At 40.9% G+C, this 18113-nt stretch overlaps 1 protein-coding gene across 3 annotated transcripts in view; it reads right to left on the bottom strand.

The window, feature by feature from the left end:
• Positions 1-18113, bottom strand: part of ANKRD44 (ankyrin repeat domain 44) — a 131372-nt gene that overhangs the window by 18383 nt on the left and 94876 nt on the right. For 2 of the 3 annotated variants that reach the window (XM_084209043.1, XM_084209044.1), the window contains exons 13-18: positions 17194-17262; positions 16346-16486; positions 14152-14235; positions 13102-13213; positions 2299-2370; positions 638-839 (exon numbers count right to left, since the gene is read on the bottom strand). In XM_084209043.1, coding sequence (XP_084065169.1) covers positions 638-839; positions 2299-2370; positions 13102-13213; positions 14152-14235; positions 16346-16486; positions 17194-17262 — 680 coding nt within the window. The remainder of the gene's footprint in view (positions 1-637; positions 840-2298; positions 2371-13101; positions 13214-14151; positions 14236-16345; positions 16487-17193; positions 17263-18113) is intronic. The other variant, XM_084209045.1, reaches the window with a different exon arrangement.

Here is an 18113-nt window from a genome sequence, read left to right as displayed (position 1 = left end):
TTTTGCATGTTACATAATTAACACCCCACACATGAGGAGAGCAGCAGGCTGCCAGCAAGTGCAAGTTCACAGGCTGGCTCAGGAGGAGGAGGAGCCTGAAAGAGGGGGGTGAATTTCTGTGGTGTTGCCACTGCAAATGATTGCAAGTTTTGAACACCAGAACATTTTCATTGCCAATCAGAGCCCACATCTATTTTTCAACCTTTCTTCCAAAGGAGAAGCAGCGAGGAAAGTGTTCCCTCCTCCCCCTCCTCCCCTGATTATTTGGTTGAAGAAGCAGCAAGAGAAGGTGTCATGAGGGAAACATCACACCTCCTGAAGAGTAGGTGGTTACAGAGAGAGGCAAGCAGGTAAGGGCAGAGCAGTAGTGGTATGCAAAAATAAGGGATTCTGTACGAGGGATGACTGAACCACTGGGGTAGAGGGAAAAAAGATGAATGAAACAGTAGAAAAAATGGTTTAAATGTACAAGATTTAAATGTTTAAATGTACAACAGCAAACAAGTATGACTCCTCAGGACATGTGAGAATGTTCCTCCCTTTAGAAGAAATGTGCATAGCAACAGCAGGTAAGTAAATGTACCTGCTTCAGTGTGGGAGGGTTCATACCACAGGGGTAGCATAAGATGACACTCACCTGAGGCATGGAGGGGGGTCCTTTTGGTGACATTGTCCTTTACAGTGACAGAAGCACCCTGGCTGATAAGAGCTTCCACACACTCTGCATGTCCTCTGAATGCAGCCAAGTCCAGAGCAGTGCGTCCCTTGTCATCCTTAATATCCAGATCCACCAGAGACTGGAGAAGTACCTCTAGAGCTTGATGATGACCATTATAGGCCTAGAATTATGAAAAATGTCATGTAAAGAACACAACTCCTGTCTTTCAAAGACCTTTCCCATAAATTCTGAATAAAATCCAGCCCTTTCAAGGTCTCCTAAACACAACAGAAATCTGCTTTATTGATTCCTTATGACTGTCTCTTCAACATGAAAGGATTTTTCCAAGTTACACTTGTACCCAAGAAATTAAAAAATTCCTAGAGTTCAGGAAAAGAAATTATGATTCTTCGTTTGCTCCAACCTTCTAGTACAACCCAAAGTGAGGAAATTTCAGGCAGTAATTTGCCAAGCCAGCACAGGTTAATCAGCAATTCATTTTTCACATGCTACAGTATCTGACAGGGAAACATTTGCTTCAAAAACCAGATTCAGTTTAGAGCTCCATGGATTATCACCTGACTGGTGCTGAATTCAACACATGTGCTGGTCTCCAACTAAACAAAAGCAATTCTCAAACCAGATTTTTGTGCAGATGGACACTGCTAAACACAAACTTGACCTGCTGTTTACAGCTGATGCTTCATAGAGAATTCCTGCCAGCAGGATCATGTGGTAGAACAACTACAGTGGACAAGCAGATGCACTTCCAGACCTACAGCCACACTGGGGCCAACAGCACAAACAGGGGTGGCATTGCAAAACCCCAGTGGACAGAGCCAGAAATTGGAAATGTTTTGTTCAGCTTTGTAGGGCCTGCCCTCCTCTCCTCACTGTCATACTCAGAGCATCCTTTTTATTTACACACAGTTGTATAGTTAGTGTTATCAGAGTTGAAGCTGTGAACTCTCCATGCCTAAAGACATTCAAAATGTGATGGGGCACAGCACTGAAAAAAATCTGCTCTAGCTGATTCTACTTTTACCACAGAGGTGGGACTCAATCTCCAGAGGTCCATGTCAACCATGTCAAGCCCACCTATTCTGTGATTGAATAAGAAAACTGGGAAGAGGAATCATGCATCTTGAGCTCTTGGGACAGGGGAACAGTTGCTATCTCTGAGGCCACCTCTGCTGGATCCTGTTGTGATATGCCAGTGTCCATAGCATTCTCACAGGGCACTGCTTTAAACACTGTCCCACACCCTGCTGTGTACCAAACAGTTTTTTTTGCACTGCACCTCTCCACCAGAACATCAGAGAATCTCATTCCATGAGCAAAGCCTAGGCTCAAGCTTTGGCCACGTATTTATAAACTAGCTCTAAATACAAGTGTGAATTTCCATTTAGTTTCACGTCAGTGTGTCTGTGTTATCTTCCTACCCAAGTGTTAGAGTCAGGAAGAGCCAAGAGCTTCAACTGCCTGAAACTTAATTAACAATTCCAGCCCAGAACCTGGCTTTGTTACATCCCTTCCCACCTTTTTCAAAACAAGCCCACAGTTAAACTTGCTTTAAAGACAGAGATTAAGGAACTATTCTAGGAGATACTGATCAAATGCTTTACACATCTTGTACTTACAGCTAAATGCAAAGGACTTTTTGTAGCTGCAGAATCAGATTCCTCAAATATATTGTTGGTTTTTTCCAGAAGCTGGGAAGAAAAAAAGAAAGTCTTAAAACATGAGACAGGATAAATTTTCATGGACTATAAATCTGTAAATCAGCAAAGATGTATTTTGGCCACAGTAATTTGAAGAATTGCAAAGTATTTTCAAGCTTTTCTGCACAGGGTAAAGCTATAAAACCAGTTTAAAAGCTTGTCATGAACATCCTTACCCTGATTAATTAGTTTCCATGAAATCCCGGGGCCTGCTTGGGTGAGAAAGGAGCCCTTAAAACAATGGATTTGTGGAATAGAGCCCTCAGTAAATTTACATTGGAGAAAGCTCAGTTTCATGATTATACAGCATGTGCAAGCCATGTCTGATACAGTGTTTTGGGTAATTCTGACACATAATTAGCACTGGGAATAATTATAACTGAGCTGTGAATCACTGATAAATTATAAAATTGACTGAAAGAACAATCTGCTCCTGCAATGACAGTCTTCCAAAATGCAACATGTCCCTGAACTCTTACAAGCATCCAGTAATATCTAGTAACAAATTTGTATAATCCTCTTCATTTTACAGCTTAAAACCAAGGACATTTCCACCCATCTAGAAGGAGGAGCTATGGAAAAGTGTCGAGAATGCTACTGACAATTTAACATTTGTAGAGTGGCATTGCTGATGTGCTTGGCCTTTTGCTCAATAATTACTCAGAGTTAGTCTCCAAAAGCCTTTAGGACTGGAAATTAACATTTTACAGAAAATCACCAATGGGAGACTGTATAAAAGACATAAAAGCATGACAGTCAACTAAAACTGACTTGTCATGTTTCTAAGGCTAGAAGTACATTTTCCAGTCTTTTTCAAGGCTTTTCACTTGGTTGGTTGGCTGGTTTAGTTTCTGGGATTTTTTAAAGACACTAAGGAATTAATCAAAAGACTGAAAAATAAGAAAGTATGTTAAGTTTTTTGACAATCTAGACAATTTTAGGCTATGACAACATGGAAAATTCTCCAAAGAGACCATGAAAGGCTACAGGGGGCTTGCCTGGGCTGCAAGATGATGGCATATTCCTAAATACTGCTGTAGGCCTGAACTTTTAGTGTAACAACTTAGTCTGCAATACAAATTGGCCTTAATAATGCACAAGGTGTTACAAATCTCTTATTCAACAAGGCCAATAACCTGAACCCTATGGAAAAGCTAGAAAATTAGGCAGTAATTTAATTTACTTGTATATTTTGTGCCTAGCAATATGTCAAGGCTATGTGTTGATAAAAATCATAAGCAAGTAGGTGTGTGTATTAACAGATAATGCAAATTTTAACACTTCCCTGTGGCTAAGAGAAAGGAAAAAAAATCAAGCCTCCCACCAGTTTCTTGGTAGGTTTGGGGCAGAGCTAAGAAACTCATTTGGTGTTGCCATGTAGAACCACCTCCAGTTAAAACACTGTTCTTCTCTTATATAAGAGAGCTGTGAACAGGATGAAGCAGTAGCCAGCTATGAATACACAAATGCATCTGATTTTCTCTAGTGAGTAAACAAGCTAAAAAAATCTCACCAAACAAACCCAAGCACTAAGCCTGTTCCCCTGCCTGTCTGATACTGGCCTTTATCTGTGTCCATGAGGCCAGCACAGCAGACTAATTTAATCATTTTTAATTACATTTACCATCACCATGTTGAAATTCCAGGATCAAAATCATAACAAGCAAATACTTCCCTTCACCTGTCAGAAGGCTCCAAAAGTCTCCAGGAACAAGGCAGATAATTGCCTTTCAAATAGATGAAAAAAACCACACAGAAAATTGACAAAATTAAGGCTCTAAAGGCACAAATTGTGGGATTGGAGAGCCCCTCACAAAAGGCATCTCCATGGCTTAGTAAAAGCAGCTTAGGCTGGTGCAGACCAGGCTTAATGAGCTTATTAGTCATAAGGCTGAATATATCCATCATAAAGTCAAGTGCAAACACGAATTTGATGGCAAACCTGGAAGCTCTCAGAAACAGAGCCATACACTGCAAGAGGAGAAATTATAGAGGAGAACAAGAAGAGAAGAGAAAAGACACGGCACTAATAATTTTTTGGCATTCCTTGTCAAACAATCCTTTTTTGACAATTAAGTCACTTGAATGATAAACATAATGTACAAAGAGATAAAAAGCACCAAGTCCAAGTCACCAAGAAAACCCCAGTTTTACCAATGTTTCCATGGTTCTAAGGATGCTTTTATAGTAAAATCACATATATTTGCTATAATAACACATAGAACAGTGTGTCCTTGGGGGACTCGAGCTCCATTATACTTGGAAGAAGCTATTCATGGTTGCATATGTTTTTCAAAAGGTACATTTATCATTCAGAGTCATTTGTCCTGGCAGCCATGGAAGCTTAAATCCCACAGAGCTCACAGAGCAATCCCTGCGTCTGCTGTGCTGCAATCCATCCCTGCCTGTGGAGCTGCACTTCACCAAAGACAGACAAAAAAGCATGAATTACCAATAGTTTATTGTTACTGGTGGCTGACTGGACAATGTCCCAGCATATTGCATTTCTTATTTTTTGAGACTTTAAAAGTTTGTCTTGTAGCAGATTGCGTTTCTCTGTACTGACTGCCACAGATTTCAGGTGGATGTCAGAACTGTGCAAAGACCCTGCATGAGAGGGGAACTCTTCCCTGTGAGCAGGTCAGAACCTTTCTGAAGGCAACAGTACCCTTCTTCTCTTTCTGCCTCTTGGGAATTCCCAGCATGATCATTTCACTTCCTGTGACAGCATCATTTAATACTGCAAGTTATTTTATGAAGTCTTCCTCAGACTCAGAAACAGGAACATGAATGCTTTGGGAGGTGCAGACTAAGATAAAACATCCATTATTCAGTTCTAGTCTTACAAACTAACAGCACTACAAGGTTGCTATTATAAACTCTCATCTCTTCCCCAGTTCAGCATGAAGATGCATAACTTTGACAGTTCACACCATTTCATTTGTGCACTAAGGGTATTTACAGGCATAAGAGGATTTACTGCCTGATTTTATTCTGTGGTTATAATAAATGCCTCTACAGCAGGATACAGTGTGGGTTCCCCCCTTCATTTTTGGGGCATTTAATGAGTCAGGATACTTCCTATGATTGTCCTGAAAATATATGCTAAAATTTAGCTCTGGTTTTAAAAAAAAAAAAAGCAAAAAAGCAGCTTCATGGAGCATGTCAGTAATTTAAAGTTTTAAAATTACCATTAAGCAGAAAAAGTGATAATACTTTCATCATGCATAAAAGGTTTAAGCTGCACTTTTCAAAGCAAGAATCAAAAGAAACTCCAAGCCATAGACAATGAAATGATGGGCACTATCTCAAACCTTCAAAGAGAACAGGATGTGTGAATCTGTCCAAGCCACCATGCACAGGCACCTCCAGGCACAGCCATTTCAGTGCACTCCCAACAGTTATGTCCCAGGTTTGTGCTAACTGGCACTGAAGTTAAAGAAACATTTCTTTGAGAGTTTTGCTGTTTTATTAAGGCAGTTTTGACATTCCAACACACACACTGGCAGTACTGCTGGTGAACCCCTGCAGTTTGGTGCCATTCATGCTGATTGTAAAATGGCAAAGCATTAGATTGACTGTGTATATTCTAAAACTGGCCTGAGAAGTTATTAATCTAACAGTGTTCAGAAATATCCACACATGTGAAGAGCTGATCAAAAGGCAATAAAGACAAAAGAAATAGTTGGACACTGCTCTTCTGCAGCAATGCCACTGATCACTCACAAGGTTATTCAGAAGTGGCAATTGGTCACAATTTTTAATGTCACTTTCAGAACTGAATACAAATATATGAGCTAGGTGTCACTTTGCATCTCGCATTTCCTGATAAATTGCAACAGATAATTGTCTCTGCTCTGGGAAAACATGCCACCAGCAGCTTCTTTTAAATAATGGCTTTTCCAGCAAGTAGCCAGGACAAGATTGAAAACCCTCATTATTTGTTTCTGATGATACAGAAAAGAGCAGTAAAATTAACCTCTTCACTACTTTATCTCTAATCAGGGAAGTACATTTTAAAAATCTCAGAATTATTCTTAACCGATGAAAAATTCAAAGGTGAAGTGGCACAAATATATATCCTCAGGGGAACAAGCAACCCTGTAAGCTCTCTCCATATTCGCAAATACACGTGATCAAATTATTTTAATTTGATCAGGTTGAAACCAATACTCCTCTTAACCTAGGTGCTGATGCTTTCCTGAGATCAGGCTTTAAAAATCCAATTCATCAGTACTGACATCAATTTCATTCACATGCACAGGTCTGGGTGAAGTTAAACTAACTCAAGCAAGAAGTATTTCCACAAGAGCTCAGGCTGAGCCTGAAGAGATGTGTTAGTAGCTCCGTGCAATTCCTCCAGTACAAAGTTTAAGTGCCCAACACCCAGCAGCCCAGTCACCACCATGCAAACAGGACACTTACCTGGCATGTAACAGAACACTGTTCAGGTCTTTAAACATATCTAAATCTGAAACTCCAGCAGGCCTCCAGGCCCTGGGCTGTTCTCAGCCGGGGCACTGATCTTCTCTTGGAGCTCTTCCACTCCATACAAAATCATTTCGTGTTAAGCCACAGGAGTGCCATACTCAGTGGGTCATGGGGACAGGTGATTGTCACCCAGTGAGTATTTAAACAATGCAGAACAGCTCCAAATGAGAGTGAGAGATCACCCCCAGCACCAGCCTGCACAATATGTTGGTTACTCCTTGGGATGTAGAAGTCCAATTCCTTTGTCAGTCAGAGCAGAGATTTGAACCTGGGACTTTCACACTCAAATCACATATATCATGTTTCTTTTGAACCAGAAATTCTACCTCAGAGGTCCTGTAAAACCTCACACTTTGCTTTAAGGAGTCTCTTAGCCAAAGAAACTTTTGCAAATCGTACAGGTGTGCAAAAGGTATAGGAAGGTTTATATTTAGAGAAATTATTAGAAGTTTCCTCTTTAGATAGAAAACTTGAGGACTGGTGAAATACAGTGACAGTCAATTTTTAAAATGCGCATTTCAGTGTTATTTTTGCTACTCTCCTCTCATTTGAGCCTCTACTCTGAAACACACACAAGTACTTTTTAAATTCAAGCTCGCTTGAAGCCACGTAATTTACATTTCTTCTCCAAAACACTTTAAAATTGGCCACAAAGTTCCAGAAAACAGCCAAGTGTGGTTCCATTTCACATTCCTAAATGCAAAGTTACTTTAACATCCAGGGAAGTGTCATGCCAGCCAGGTACGTGCACTGGACTCACAGCTCCTAAGACTGACTGAGGAGAAGCAACAGCCTTGAGCAAAGCAGGAGCCTGCAAGCAGCAGGAAGAAGGAATTCCAATGGAAGCAGAAGCAGCACACATGCAATTGCTTCAGGTACATGGCATGCTGGTTTAGAGTTGTGATTCTTCTTCCTCAGGCTTCACCAGAGTAAATACAAGGATTTGCAAAATACTAAGAAGTTTAAATAAAAATACACAACATGCAATCGCTTTTCATTTACTCACTATATCCAAGGGAGTTTTGCTTCCAATCTAATTAAAAATGTCAATTAGAATTAGAATAATTAAAGACAGAAACACTCAAGTGTAATGGTAATCTGAAAATGTTCCTTGGTTTATTTTTCCTGTACAGTAACTGCATTGCAAGCAGTGCATGAACAGAACCATGGACCTGACCCTGAATGCCCCATCCCTGCACTGTCCACACCCAGCAGAAATACTCCTGAAGCAATGACACCACAGGCACTGTGGATAGATAGCAGTTACATTACTTCATAAGGGAGGAAGGAGTGAGAAGAATAATGACAATGTTTAAGATCAATCTCCTCGACTGACAAAACACAGACCAACAGATACATAATATACACACACACACAGTGGGAGGCTTTGCTTAATGAAGTGAGATTGCTTTGTAAACCTACAAATACCAGTAAACCAGTGACAGTTTCTGTTTGAAAGTCTGCTCATGCAGGCAAACATCTTGCCTTGGATAAATAAACCTGACTGCGCCCCTAAAATCCCAGTGACCACAGCTCTGAGAACCTAATACTCTAATGCAATGCAATATTCCTTGATCAAATGTCCTTTTCTTTGGATTCAGTAGATTTTAAGGAGCCAGATATTCTTCACACATAACATTTAAACACCACACACACATATACACAGAAAGGTATTTCAGGTAATGGCAGAAGTCTGTGATCTCTTTCCTAACTGAAGGAAAAATGTCTCCTGAAGTTCTGCAGTGGCCTTGCTGTTCTCTGTCAAAAGAGTGTCTTGCTTCTCACCCCAGGAAAATAAAAACACAGACTGAAAAAGACAAGATGTGTCAGAGAGACAGAAAATAAACCCCAGAGATGCTAAGCAATACTCTATCCTACAAGGCAAAGTGCCAGCAGGGTGCCAGGGCAAACAGTAAATTCCTGCCCTCGCTGATTTCCTAAGCAGCATTAGCTTTTTAGAAAACATTTTTAGAATCCAAATTATCTGGTTTCCAAAACATAAAATCTAAGACAAATTGCACTTCTATAAACTAATTTATATCAGTGTATCTAGCCTATATGGGCTCCTACTGATTATTTAAACAGTGGGTACATATTGTACAAATGCTGACATCAAAACTCAACCAATTAAATCAGCCTACCATGATTTGAGGGATTCTACTACTGACAGACAAATTAGGTGTATTAAAGTTATTTTTGAGCATTAAGTTCCTAAGTTCTTCTCCTTTTTAGAACCACTTAAGTTAATGACTTTGTGCTTCTCTGCTCCACATGAGAAAAGCTCTCATAGACACATCACACAAAACACTGCTGCCCCTGACTTCAGACAACATGCTGCCTTTAAGAAAGAGGGTGTTGGTTGTGGAGACAGGCAACTAAGAAGGAGAAAACCCAGGTTGTTTCCCCTGAATAAAGAGATCTGGGTCAGAAGGAGGCCCAGGGGCTGCCACTGGACAAGCATCCAAGCCAGAAGCTTTTCCCATGTGGAAAAAAGCTTTTTAACACCTATCCCAGCCCTGCTGTGAGTCACTCATCAGTAATTACCAGTGTCCTGCTCTCAGATGGATGAATGAGCACATTTGTGTTGATAGGAGACAGGTAATTAATTAGCAGCAGCCACACTGGAGATTTATGGAGTCAGTGATTTCAATTTCTCCACAGCTTAAGGAACCAAGTGTTTGAAGGCATGGCTTATCTGCCTTGCAGTGCAGAGCTGCTCTGATAAAGGTGCTCCCCAGCCTCTCCATTCCCAGCTTTGTGCTTTGTGGCTTTGTGCTGGCCACACACCTCCCTCAGCCCCTGCTCCCCAACACACACAAAGGGATTTGCCTTTTCTTCTGGGCACAGCTTTTGGTTAAACCATGCTCCTTAAATGATTTAGCCCCTGTGACGATTCAATTTCTGTTAGTCAAAGAGGGAATTACATTTGCTGATGGAATAAAGAGAAGAGCAGATTAAAAGAAAAAGTATCCATCATTTCTTACAGTCAGAGAAGAGATTTCACTGGAGGAGACAAGCATTTAATTCTGTTTGTCCTAGCATTGCACAGACACCTGTTTTTATCAGCACAAAGTGCAAAAAACCACAACATTTTTTTCTTTTTCTCAAAGGAGTTTGGTGATGTGATCAGCTCTGAAACAGCAGGCAGCAGTGATGACTGGTAACAGCAAAGTGAGCCCCAGCCTAAACAAACCTGAGGTTATTTCTAGAGGCAGGAAGGCAGGTGGGAGTTTCAGTGGCTTGCAAGCACACATGCCCACCATTCAGCCTTTATGAATGGCTCCCTACAGATGGAGAAACAGCTGAGGAATCAGCTTCCACTCTTCTCTTTTTGGCAACATCACATCATTCATTGCAGGCACTACCCCGCTAATATTCCAGACAACCTAAAGGTCCTCCAGGAAAAAGCTTCTCTTGTTGAGCTCTGTGGTTGAACACCCAAAACATAAATTTGTTTTGGGTCAAAGATATGACATTTTCACACTTAATCCTTATTTCCCCCAGTACCTCCCCACAAAGAAATGTAGCTAAGTTCCAGCCAAGGTATTGGACTCACTGTAAACACAAAAGTCAAAGAATGAAAATATGTTTCCATAGATAAACCAGTCCTTCCCTAAACTGCATTCAAACATGTAAATATTTTATAGTGCTGAGAAACTGTGGTGCTTAGAGCACAGACCAGATTGCCCAGTGAAGGAAACTCCACTGGATACTGTACCTTTTTCTTTGGACTTACTTTTAAAAGTGAACATTTATTACAAATAAGCTCTCTTAAATACCTACTAAAAAAAGCTGGGGAGAGGGGGGAAGGCAAGTAAAAAATAACCTTACAAGGCCTTTTACAAACTTGGCATATTCTGGAATACCAAAATAATTCCCTAACATTTTGCTGAAATTTGGTATTGTGTATGTAGAGAAATACTAGTAATCATGATTCATAGAAAAACAAGATTATTGTTGCACCCACCTTGACTTAGTTTTGACCACAATTAAAGCTCCATATTTTATATGAACTCTTTCCTCTATCAAGTTTTAGGCCCATAAAGAACTGTCTTGTTCTAGGCAGGATAATTCCTAGTTATTTTCATTTATCAGCTATGGATAATAAACAAAAATATTTACCCAGGGGATAAAACAGTAAAATAACAGCTAATATGGCACTGAAAAATAATGCTTTGTTTACATAATCCCACTTGCCTTTGCTTTCAGCCCTTTTGCCATCCTGAATCCCAGCATTGCAAAAAAATCAGTGAAATGGTGGTGCCTGTATCAACTAGTTAGAGTGATCAAATGTAAAGCTGTTAAACTCAGGACTTGGTAACTCATGACAAAAAAACTGAGTCAGCTTCTTCTGCCAGTGGGTGCAAAGATGACAGATCCTGGTCCTACTGTTGGACGAGCACAAATGCTTTCTGACACATTTACCCTTTGTATTCCAGAGAGAAAATGACATGCCTGTCACCCTCCAAACACCAATGGAAAAATCCTGGTTCCCCAAAAGTTTCAGGCTGGCACCCCAGCACACAATACTGGTCCTGTGCATGCAGAGGACTAAAATTCCCAGCAGTTGTTTTTCACCATTGTACACAGAACAGCTGTGTGACTCTTAACTCTGTAAATGATGCTTGACCTTGGGTTTCCATACTGCAGCTTTAGTCACAAATACAGGAAGACTGTCAGGGAAGAACATGGAGTTTTTCTGCTTGAATGTAGAACACTTGCTGCACAGCTGTCTCTGGCCCACCAGATTAAAAGAAAACCCAACACCAGATTAAAAGGAAACCCAACACCTCTGACATGCACTGCATTCCCAGCTCTTCCTTTTGTCTGCCCAGCCTAAGAAATGCCAGGATTTGACAGCAGATCATTGCCTGCAGCTGAGATGTGCAGAAAATGTGCCCAGCAACAAGTACAAGAGAAGAGAGGGGGCCTTGCTCCGTGCCCAATCTGTGCCTCATAGCACACAGGGACTGACAGGGAGGCTGAAGGAGAATCCCCAGTGAAGATGCTCCCCCTCCACCCCCACAGGCAGAGTCTCCAGAGATCAGTGCCAGGAGAAGGCAAGGCCAAAGTCACCACCACAGGCAACAAAGGAGCAGTATTATTTTAAGTGTCCTAAATAAACAGGCTTGCAGGTGGGAGCTAAAAAGGCTCAGCATCCCACCTGAAATTCTGCCCCAGGCCTGCCCTGGCAGAATTACTCCCCCAGGTTTCCAAGCTGCTGGAACCAGCTGCAGGCCAGCTGCAGCATTTTCCTGTTGTAGCACGTGTGGTGTGAAAGCAGCATGTGCTGTGCAGAGCTCCTTCTCAAAAACTAAATACTTGACTCTTCAACACAGAAAGAAAGAACCAAACAACACGTAACACTAAACAACACACAGTGTTCTCACTAAAGCATGAATATCTATACAATTTTCCAATTGGAGCTTAGTTTTTGGAAGCAATTTAAGTCAATTTATATGTAATATATACTATCTATTATATAGCATATATAATGTATATAGTGATAATACATATAACATCTATAATTTTGGATCATCCTGTATATCAAGCAGTAAACTCTCACCTTTATGACACTTTAACAAGTCAGATATGTCTATAAATCCATTCTATACATCTCCCAAATCCAGTGTTTGGCTAAAAATTATTGGCATCTTAGAAGACGCAATTACTAATCACTCAGACCCAGAATATTAAAAAAGGAATTAAAAAAAAAATTCAAAAAACCCCAAAATTCTCAGCTGTTTGCATATAAGGTTGATCTTGATTATGGTAACTTTATCAATGTTACCATTGTTTTGCCAGAGACAAAAAAGAAACTGCAAGTATGAAGCAAAAGTTATTTACTCTGTCAGTATGCAGGTCAGATACAGGGCCAGGTGAATCAGGCACATTCACTGCCATTTACCGGGAACTGTCCCTTACTCCTGGCACTTAGGCATACACTGGGAATATTTTGATCCCACTTAAATTTAATTTGTGCATACATAAACTCCACTTGAAGACAACCCTAAAGCACCAGGTTGTTGAATTAGGACTTGATTATCACGGTAAAAATATTTTAAAGATACATCTGGGAGCAAATATTTGAGTTTACTGCCCCGTGTTGCAGGTTTCCACAGATTTCCTACTATCCAAAGAGCTCCAGTAGCAGCCATGAGGGGAGTTCCCCATGCTAGCACATGCACATTCCGTATCAGCAGACAGGGAAGTCCCAAGGCGAGCACTCACCAGCTCCAGGCACTGCCGGTGCCCGTAGGCAGCCGCGTAATGCACGGTGTTGTAGCCCTCCTTGTCCTGGATGGAGGGGTTGGCATCGTTCTGGAGAAGGAACTCGAGACACCTGTGGACAATTCACTGGGGTAAATGTGGGCTCACAAGATTTAACAGGCTCATCCCTCGCTGCAGCTGGAAGTGGCACTGAAAACTGGCAGTGAATGCTGTTCTTCGAGCAGCAAATCACTTTTCACCAACAGCTCCTCACATTCACCTTGTTTTTAAACTCATCTTTGAAGATCAACTTCATGGAAAAGATCTTCACCTTAACTCTTGTGGCTACTCTAGATTACAAAATTGATTTTCTGTTACAAAGCCCAAAAGATTCTGTACATATGACATAAACAGACTAGAACTGCTACTCCTCACATAAAAACTCAGATATCAAAATATTGGCCTCCAAGCATGCACTAGGGCAGGATGCAGAAAAAAGATTTAACCGAGTTACATGAATATATTCTCTTCACTGGCTTTTTTTCCAATCATGTTTTTCAAAAGATCCCTTTTGCTTTTTCTAGCTCTTGTCACTTCCTCTTATACCATCAACATCATTTTGTTATTAGTACTTCCCTGCCTAGCTGAATGTAAGGCCATTATGTAATAAAGGGGATTTAAAAAAAACATTAAGCAGATAGATGAAAATGTTAATCCAAGTGAATGCATTGAGAAAGCCATTGGCTACTTTCTTTTGCAACGTACAGACTTTGCTGTGCACGACACTAAAGACACTGTGTGATACTAAAGCACATGATATTAAAGAATTATAAAATTACTGAAGCTGTACATCTTCCATTAAAAACAGCAACAAGCACAGAAACAGAAATATCAGAGAATATGTGCACAGAGAAGAGCGTGGAGCTTTTTCCTTTAGGTGAGCCCTCATTAAAGCCAAGCATTGTTTTTAGCAGAGCAAAGAACAAGCAAGAGCAGAGCGTAAGGCTGCAAGCCAAAGCCGTGGCATTCTCCAGGAATGAAGTCTAACTGCTTCTGTGACACCAAACTTACAATGCAGCTTCTTTTTCCTTCATCTCAGTGGCTCTTTCAAGTTCTTCAGCATTTTCATGGGAGTTACCTAAAATATTCTTTCTTCTTAGCACAGAGGACAGAAAAATGCAACTTATTCTCAAAATACCACACCGGCGATTTTGATGCAGTCTGCTACCCACCCCCAACCTCCTCTTCAAGGAGCTGACTTCCTCCAGCCAGCAATGAGGATTTTTCAAGTTAACTGAGTGCACTGCATGGGTCTGCAGGTAGTAAGTTTTCAAAGCTGGGGAGACAACCATAGCGTGGCAGTTTATTGTCACACAAGTCAATGCCAGAAGAAAAAAAAAATTAATTGGGGTTTCTATCAGGTCCAGTTTGACCAACATTTTCTACAATCCTTCTGCTTTAACCACAGCAACGTTGTGCACTTTTTTCCTTTCCAGAGAGTAACTCAGATTACTGCACCTTGCTTCCTCCTGCAGTAAGCTGCTAGTTCTTCTCTAGCATGTAGGATTTAGAGCAACTTTAATCACTGATACTAAATCACTCTGTCTCGAGTCTGCATTAGCTGACTCGCCTCACTTTCTGTCAAATATCTTGGCAACACTGTGTGATCTCTCAGTCAGGTTCTTCTCCCTGCTCATTAACTACCCACATCCAGAGTTAATGATGAATATTCTTTGGAATGAGATTGCCTGATCTTGCAAGTTTTTTGACATTCAGCAGGAAAAAAAAAAAAGATTTGCTGACCTATAAAATTGTGGTCTGCAAATAGCATTTGATCTATGTAATAAGGCTTCTTCCAGAACATCTCAAACTGAAAAATTTAACGAGAAGACAGAATCACCACATCAGAATCAATTTAGGTTTGGATTGTGAGGACAAATAAAAGCCATACACTTCTTCCAAAGTTCAGGATGTGACTAAAATAAGCTTTCTTTTTTTTTTTTTTTTAATGAGGGATAAAAGTAGAAACATCCTGAAGTTAACCAAAAGCTTGTTTAAATGCAGGAACCTCACCTACCAAGAACCAAAAGCTGAAAAACACACACTGAATCATCATTCTCAACCCCCCCAAGTAACACCTCACCCTGGTAAGACAGAATTAGAAACAGGCAGTGGTGAAAACCTTCCTACAAGCTTACACTGGTTTTCATGCCAAGCACAGACCTCTGATGACTCTGCCTCCTTCTCCCCAGCACTGTTCAGGTTTGAGGGAGATGGGGAAGACATTTTTTATATCAGTACTATCACAGCAAATGATAAAGAAGCTCTTGAGGCTCTGATGGGGCATTCAGAACTTTGCCATAAAGTTAAACCAAACTTCCCCTGCTGTGGCACTGAGGTGGTGTTCTGCTGGGAGAGATGAAGCTGTACTTTTACCAGACCTCACACTACACAAGAAAGCAAAAACTAGACCCTTGGTGTCTAGAGACACTGTGAGACAGAAAAACATAGGATGACCCAAAACAAATACAGGTTGCTAACAGTTTTAAGAGAGAACTAACAGGATAATTGAGTCTGGTTTATTCAGTGTGTTATAAGGAACAGATTGGCAGAATGTTCAACTATCTGGGAATTAAAACTGCAGTCAGTAACCACAGCATTTCTAAGTTTTGCAGCTGTTTTACCTTCTCACAAGAACACCACAGCATTCTGACAAAGGTTATTCCTCAGACATCTCTCTAAAAGGCAGCCTCTTTGGACAGGATGAGCATTTTTATCTGCTCTGACAGTGGGGTGAGACTGATGGTTAGATCTATCCCACCCTTCCCACAGATCTGTCAAAATGCCCAAATGTCTGTCTGCCACTGCAGTCCCCCTCAGAAAACCTCTCCTCCTGCTGTCTCTTGCTCTGTCCCTTCTGATGGACTTGCAAAGCAAATGCAGAAAATTCTCTGAGCTTAATCTTGTGAGGAAACCACAGAGAGGAAAACAGAGGACACAACACTGTGAAAATAGTTCTGTAGGGCAGGCTGGCTGCAGAACTGTGCGCTCCTCCAGAGGTAAACCGTGCAGCTGAAATGCCACATCATCTGGGGGCTTGGCTTCCAGTCACAGCAACTCACTGTGGAGCTATGCATACATCTGACAGAAATTCCTGTGCTAATGGGATCAGTTTTTGGCTCAAACAGCAGAGCACCACGAAGAGACTAAACTGACCCTGATTCAGTGAAACACTGGAAGCAGGAATTCCCCAGAGCTCTCTTACTTTCGGTCCATATCAGAAGCAGCAGCGTAGTGCAAAGGGGTGCGTCCCCAGTCATCTGTTTCATTAATATTGGCTCCTGTTGTCACCAGGGTCTCAATGCAGTGGAAATGACAATTTGCAGCTGCATAGTGCAAAGGTGTCCTGGAACATAAGTGGCAATTTGTTACCTCATATTCCAACATGTACCGAGGAGGAGGATAAAGATAAATCTTCATCGCTGCTTCAATCCTACAGATTTCCAGCAGTCAATATCAGCAATTTAATTTATGAAAATTTAACAAAATATTGCATTAACAGGAAGCTCTGGTGCTGCTACGAAGCCTAATAGGATACAGAGCATCAATCTGTGTCTTGCAAACAGCCTAATGCCTGTGAGAGCCTCTGCTGTGGCTCTGCAGACACGCTCCTTCTCCCAGCTGGGAGGCAGAGCAAAGCACCGTGTCCATCACAGCATCTTGTTTAGCTGGCATAGCAACACCCATAGCAACGCTTTCTGTGGGGGGGAAATCCTCTAGGAAGCCCATCCAATGGCAGCTATCCTGCCATCATAACTCAGGTGGTGTCTTGGGCACACCAGCACAAGAATTTAGGCAGTAAGGAAAAAAGAAAAGCTGTGATATTTTTAAAAAGAAAACCTCAAGAGGGTAGGAGAGCTTTAATGGATTTAATGAAGCCTGCACCTGTGTGGCTGGCATGCAACTGCAGCAGCAAGGGTTCTGCAGAGAAGGCCAAACTACCTGATTTTGCTGCCATTTTTCATAGAACATATGATTTTCAGTTTTGAGGTGGCCTTTCTTCCTTGCCTGATAGATTCATTCTTTTTTAAAAGAGCTTTGCAATTTACTTACCTTCCACATTTGTCCTTCTTATTAAAATCTGCTCCACTGCTTTGCAAGAGTTTTATACATTCTACATTACTGGAAAGAGAAGTACAGAAAACAAAACTTGAATAAAACAGAAGCTTACACCTGCATTGCCGCCTGTCCCCCAAAAGGAAAAAGTTACTCTAGTTATTTTTGTATTATTTGCAGTGCAAAAACTATAACTTGAAATTCAATCAAACAGGAAGCGAAGCTCTAAAATTTTTTTTTTCCCCACTAGAAAACCTCAAACTTCTCTTCTGTAGAGGAAAAGAATTAATTTTCCAAAGAGAGCACAGTAAATGTGATCAGTGTGTTTGGAGATTTTCAATGGCAGCTGTACTGTAGTGCTTCCCATTCTGACCTGGTATTTTATAAAGGAGCTTTAAAAATAAAGTTGTTGCTAGCTTATGAAATGCCAGTCTAATAATGAAGAGGTGACATTTAACGAAATCCACCCCCACTCAGCAGAGCATTCAACAGTAAGCACTTTGCTCAAATCCTGTTTATTTAAAAATGATGAAATATAATCACAAGAGTTACTTGTAGGTATATTCTGATAGGATTTGTTGACTATTGATGGATTTAAGTCCACCTCCAAGTGCTTTGTTAGCAAAGGGGTGTGGCTATTATAATGATTGTCACATCAATACTGCATTTATAAAAGTGGAGGAGAATTTACCACAACCTGCCTCTTTCTTTGTCTTGTTTAAAACCGGGTAATTTTTAACAGAAAACAAACCAGCTGTATTCTGACATCTTTTGTAATTCAAGCAAATAAATGTAGGACTCCAAGCCAGAAAATGACAAAGTAGTGCAGCACTTTCCAAGACCACTTGTCTTTCACAGGGGCATCACTTGTGCTCACAATCAGACAAGCAGACCTTTGAAATTCTTTTCCTAGCACC

This window comes from Fringilla coelebs, assembly GCF_963513975.1.
Source record: "Fringilla coelebs genome assembly, chromosome: 7".
Classification (NCBI taxonomy): domain Eukaryota; kingdom Metazoa; phylum Chordata; class Aves; order Passeriformes; family Fringillidae; genus Fringilla; species Fringilla coelebs.
The sequence above is the reverse complement of the archived record's forward strand: the minus strand, read 5'-3'. Positions and strand labels throughout refer to the sequence as shown.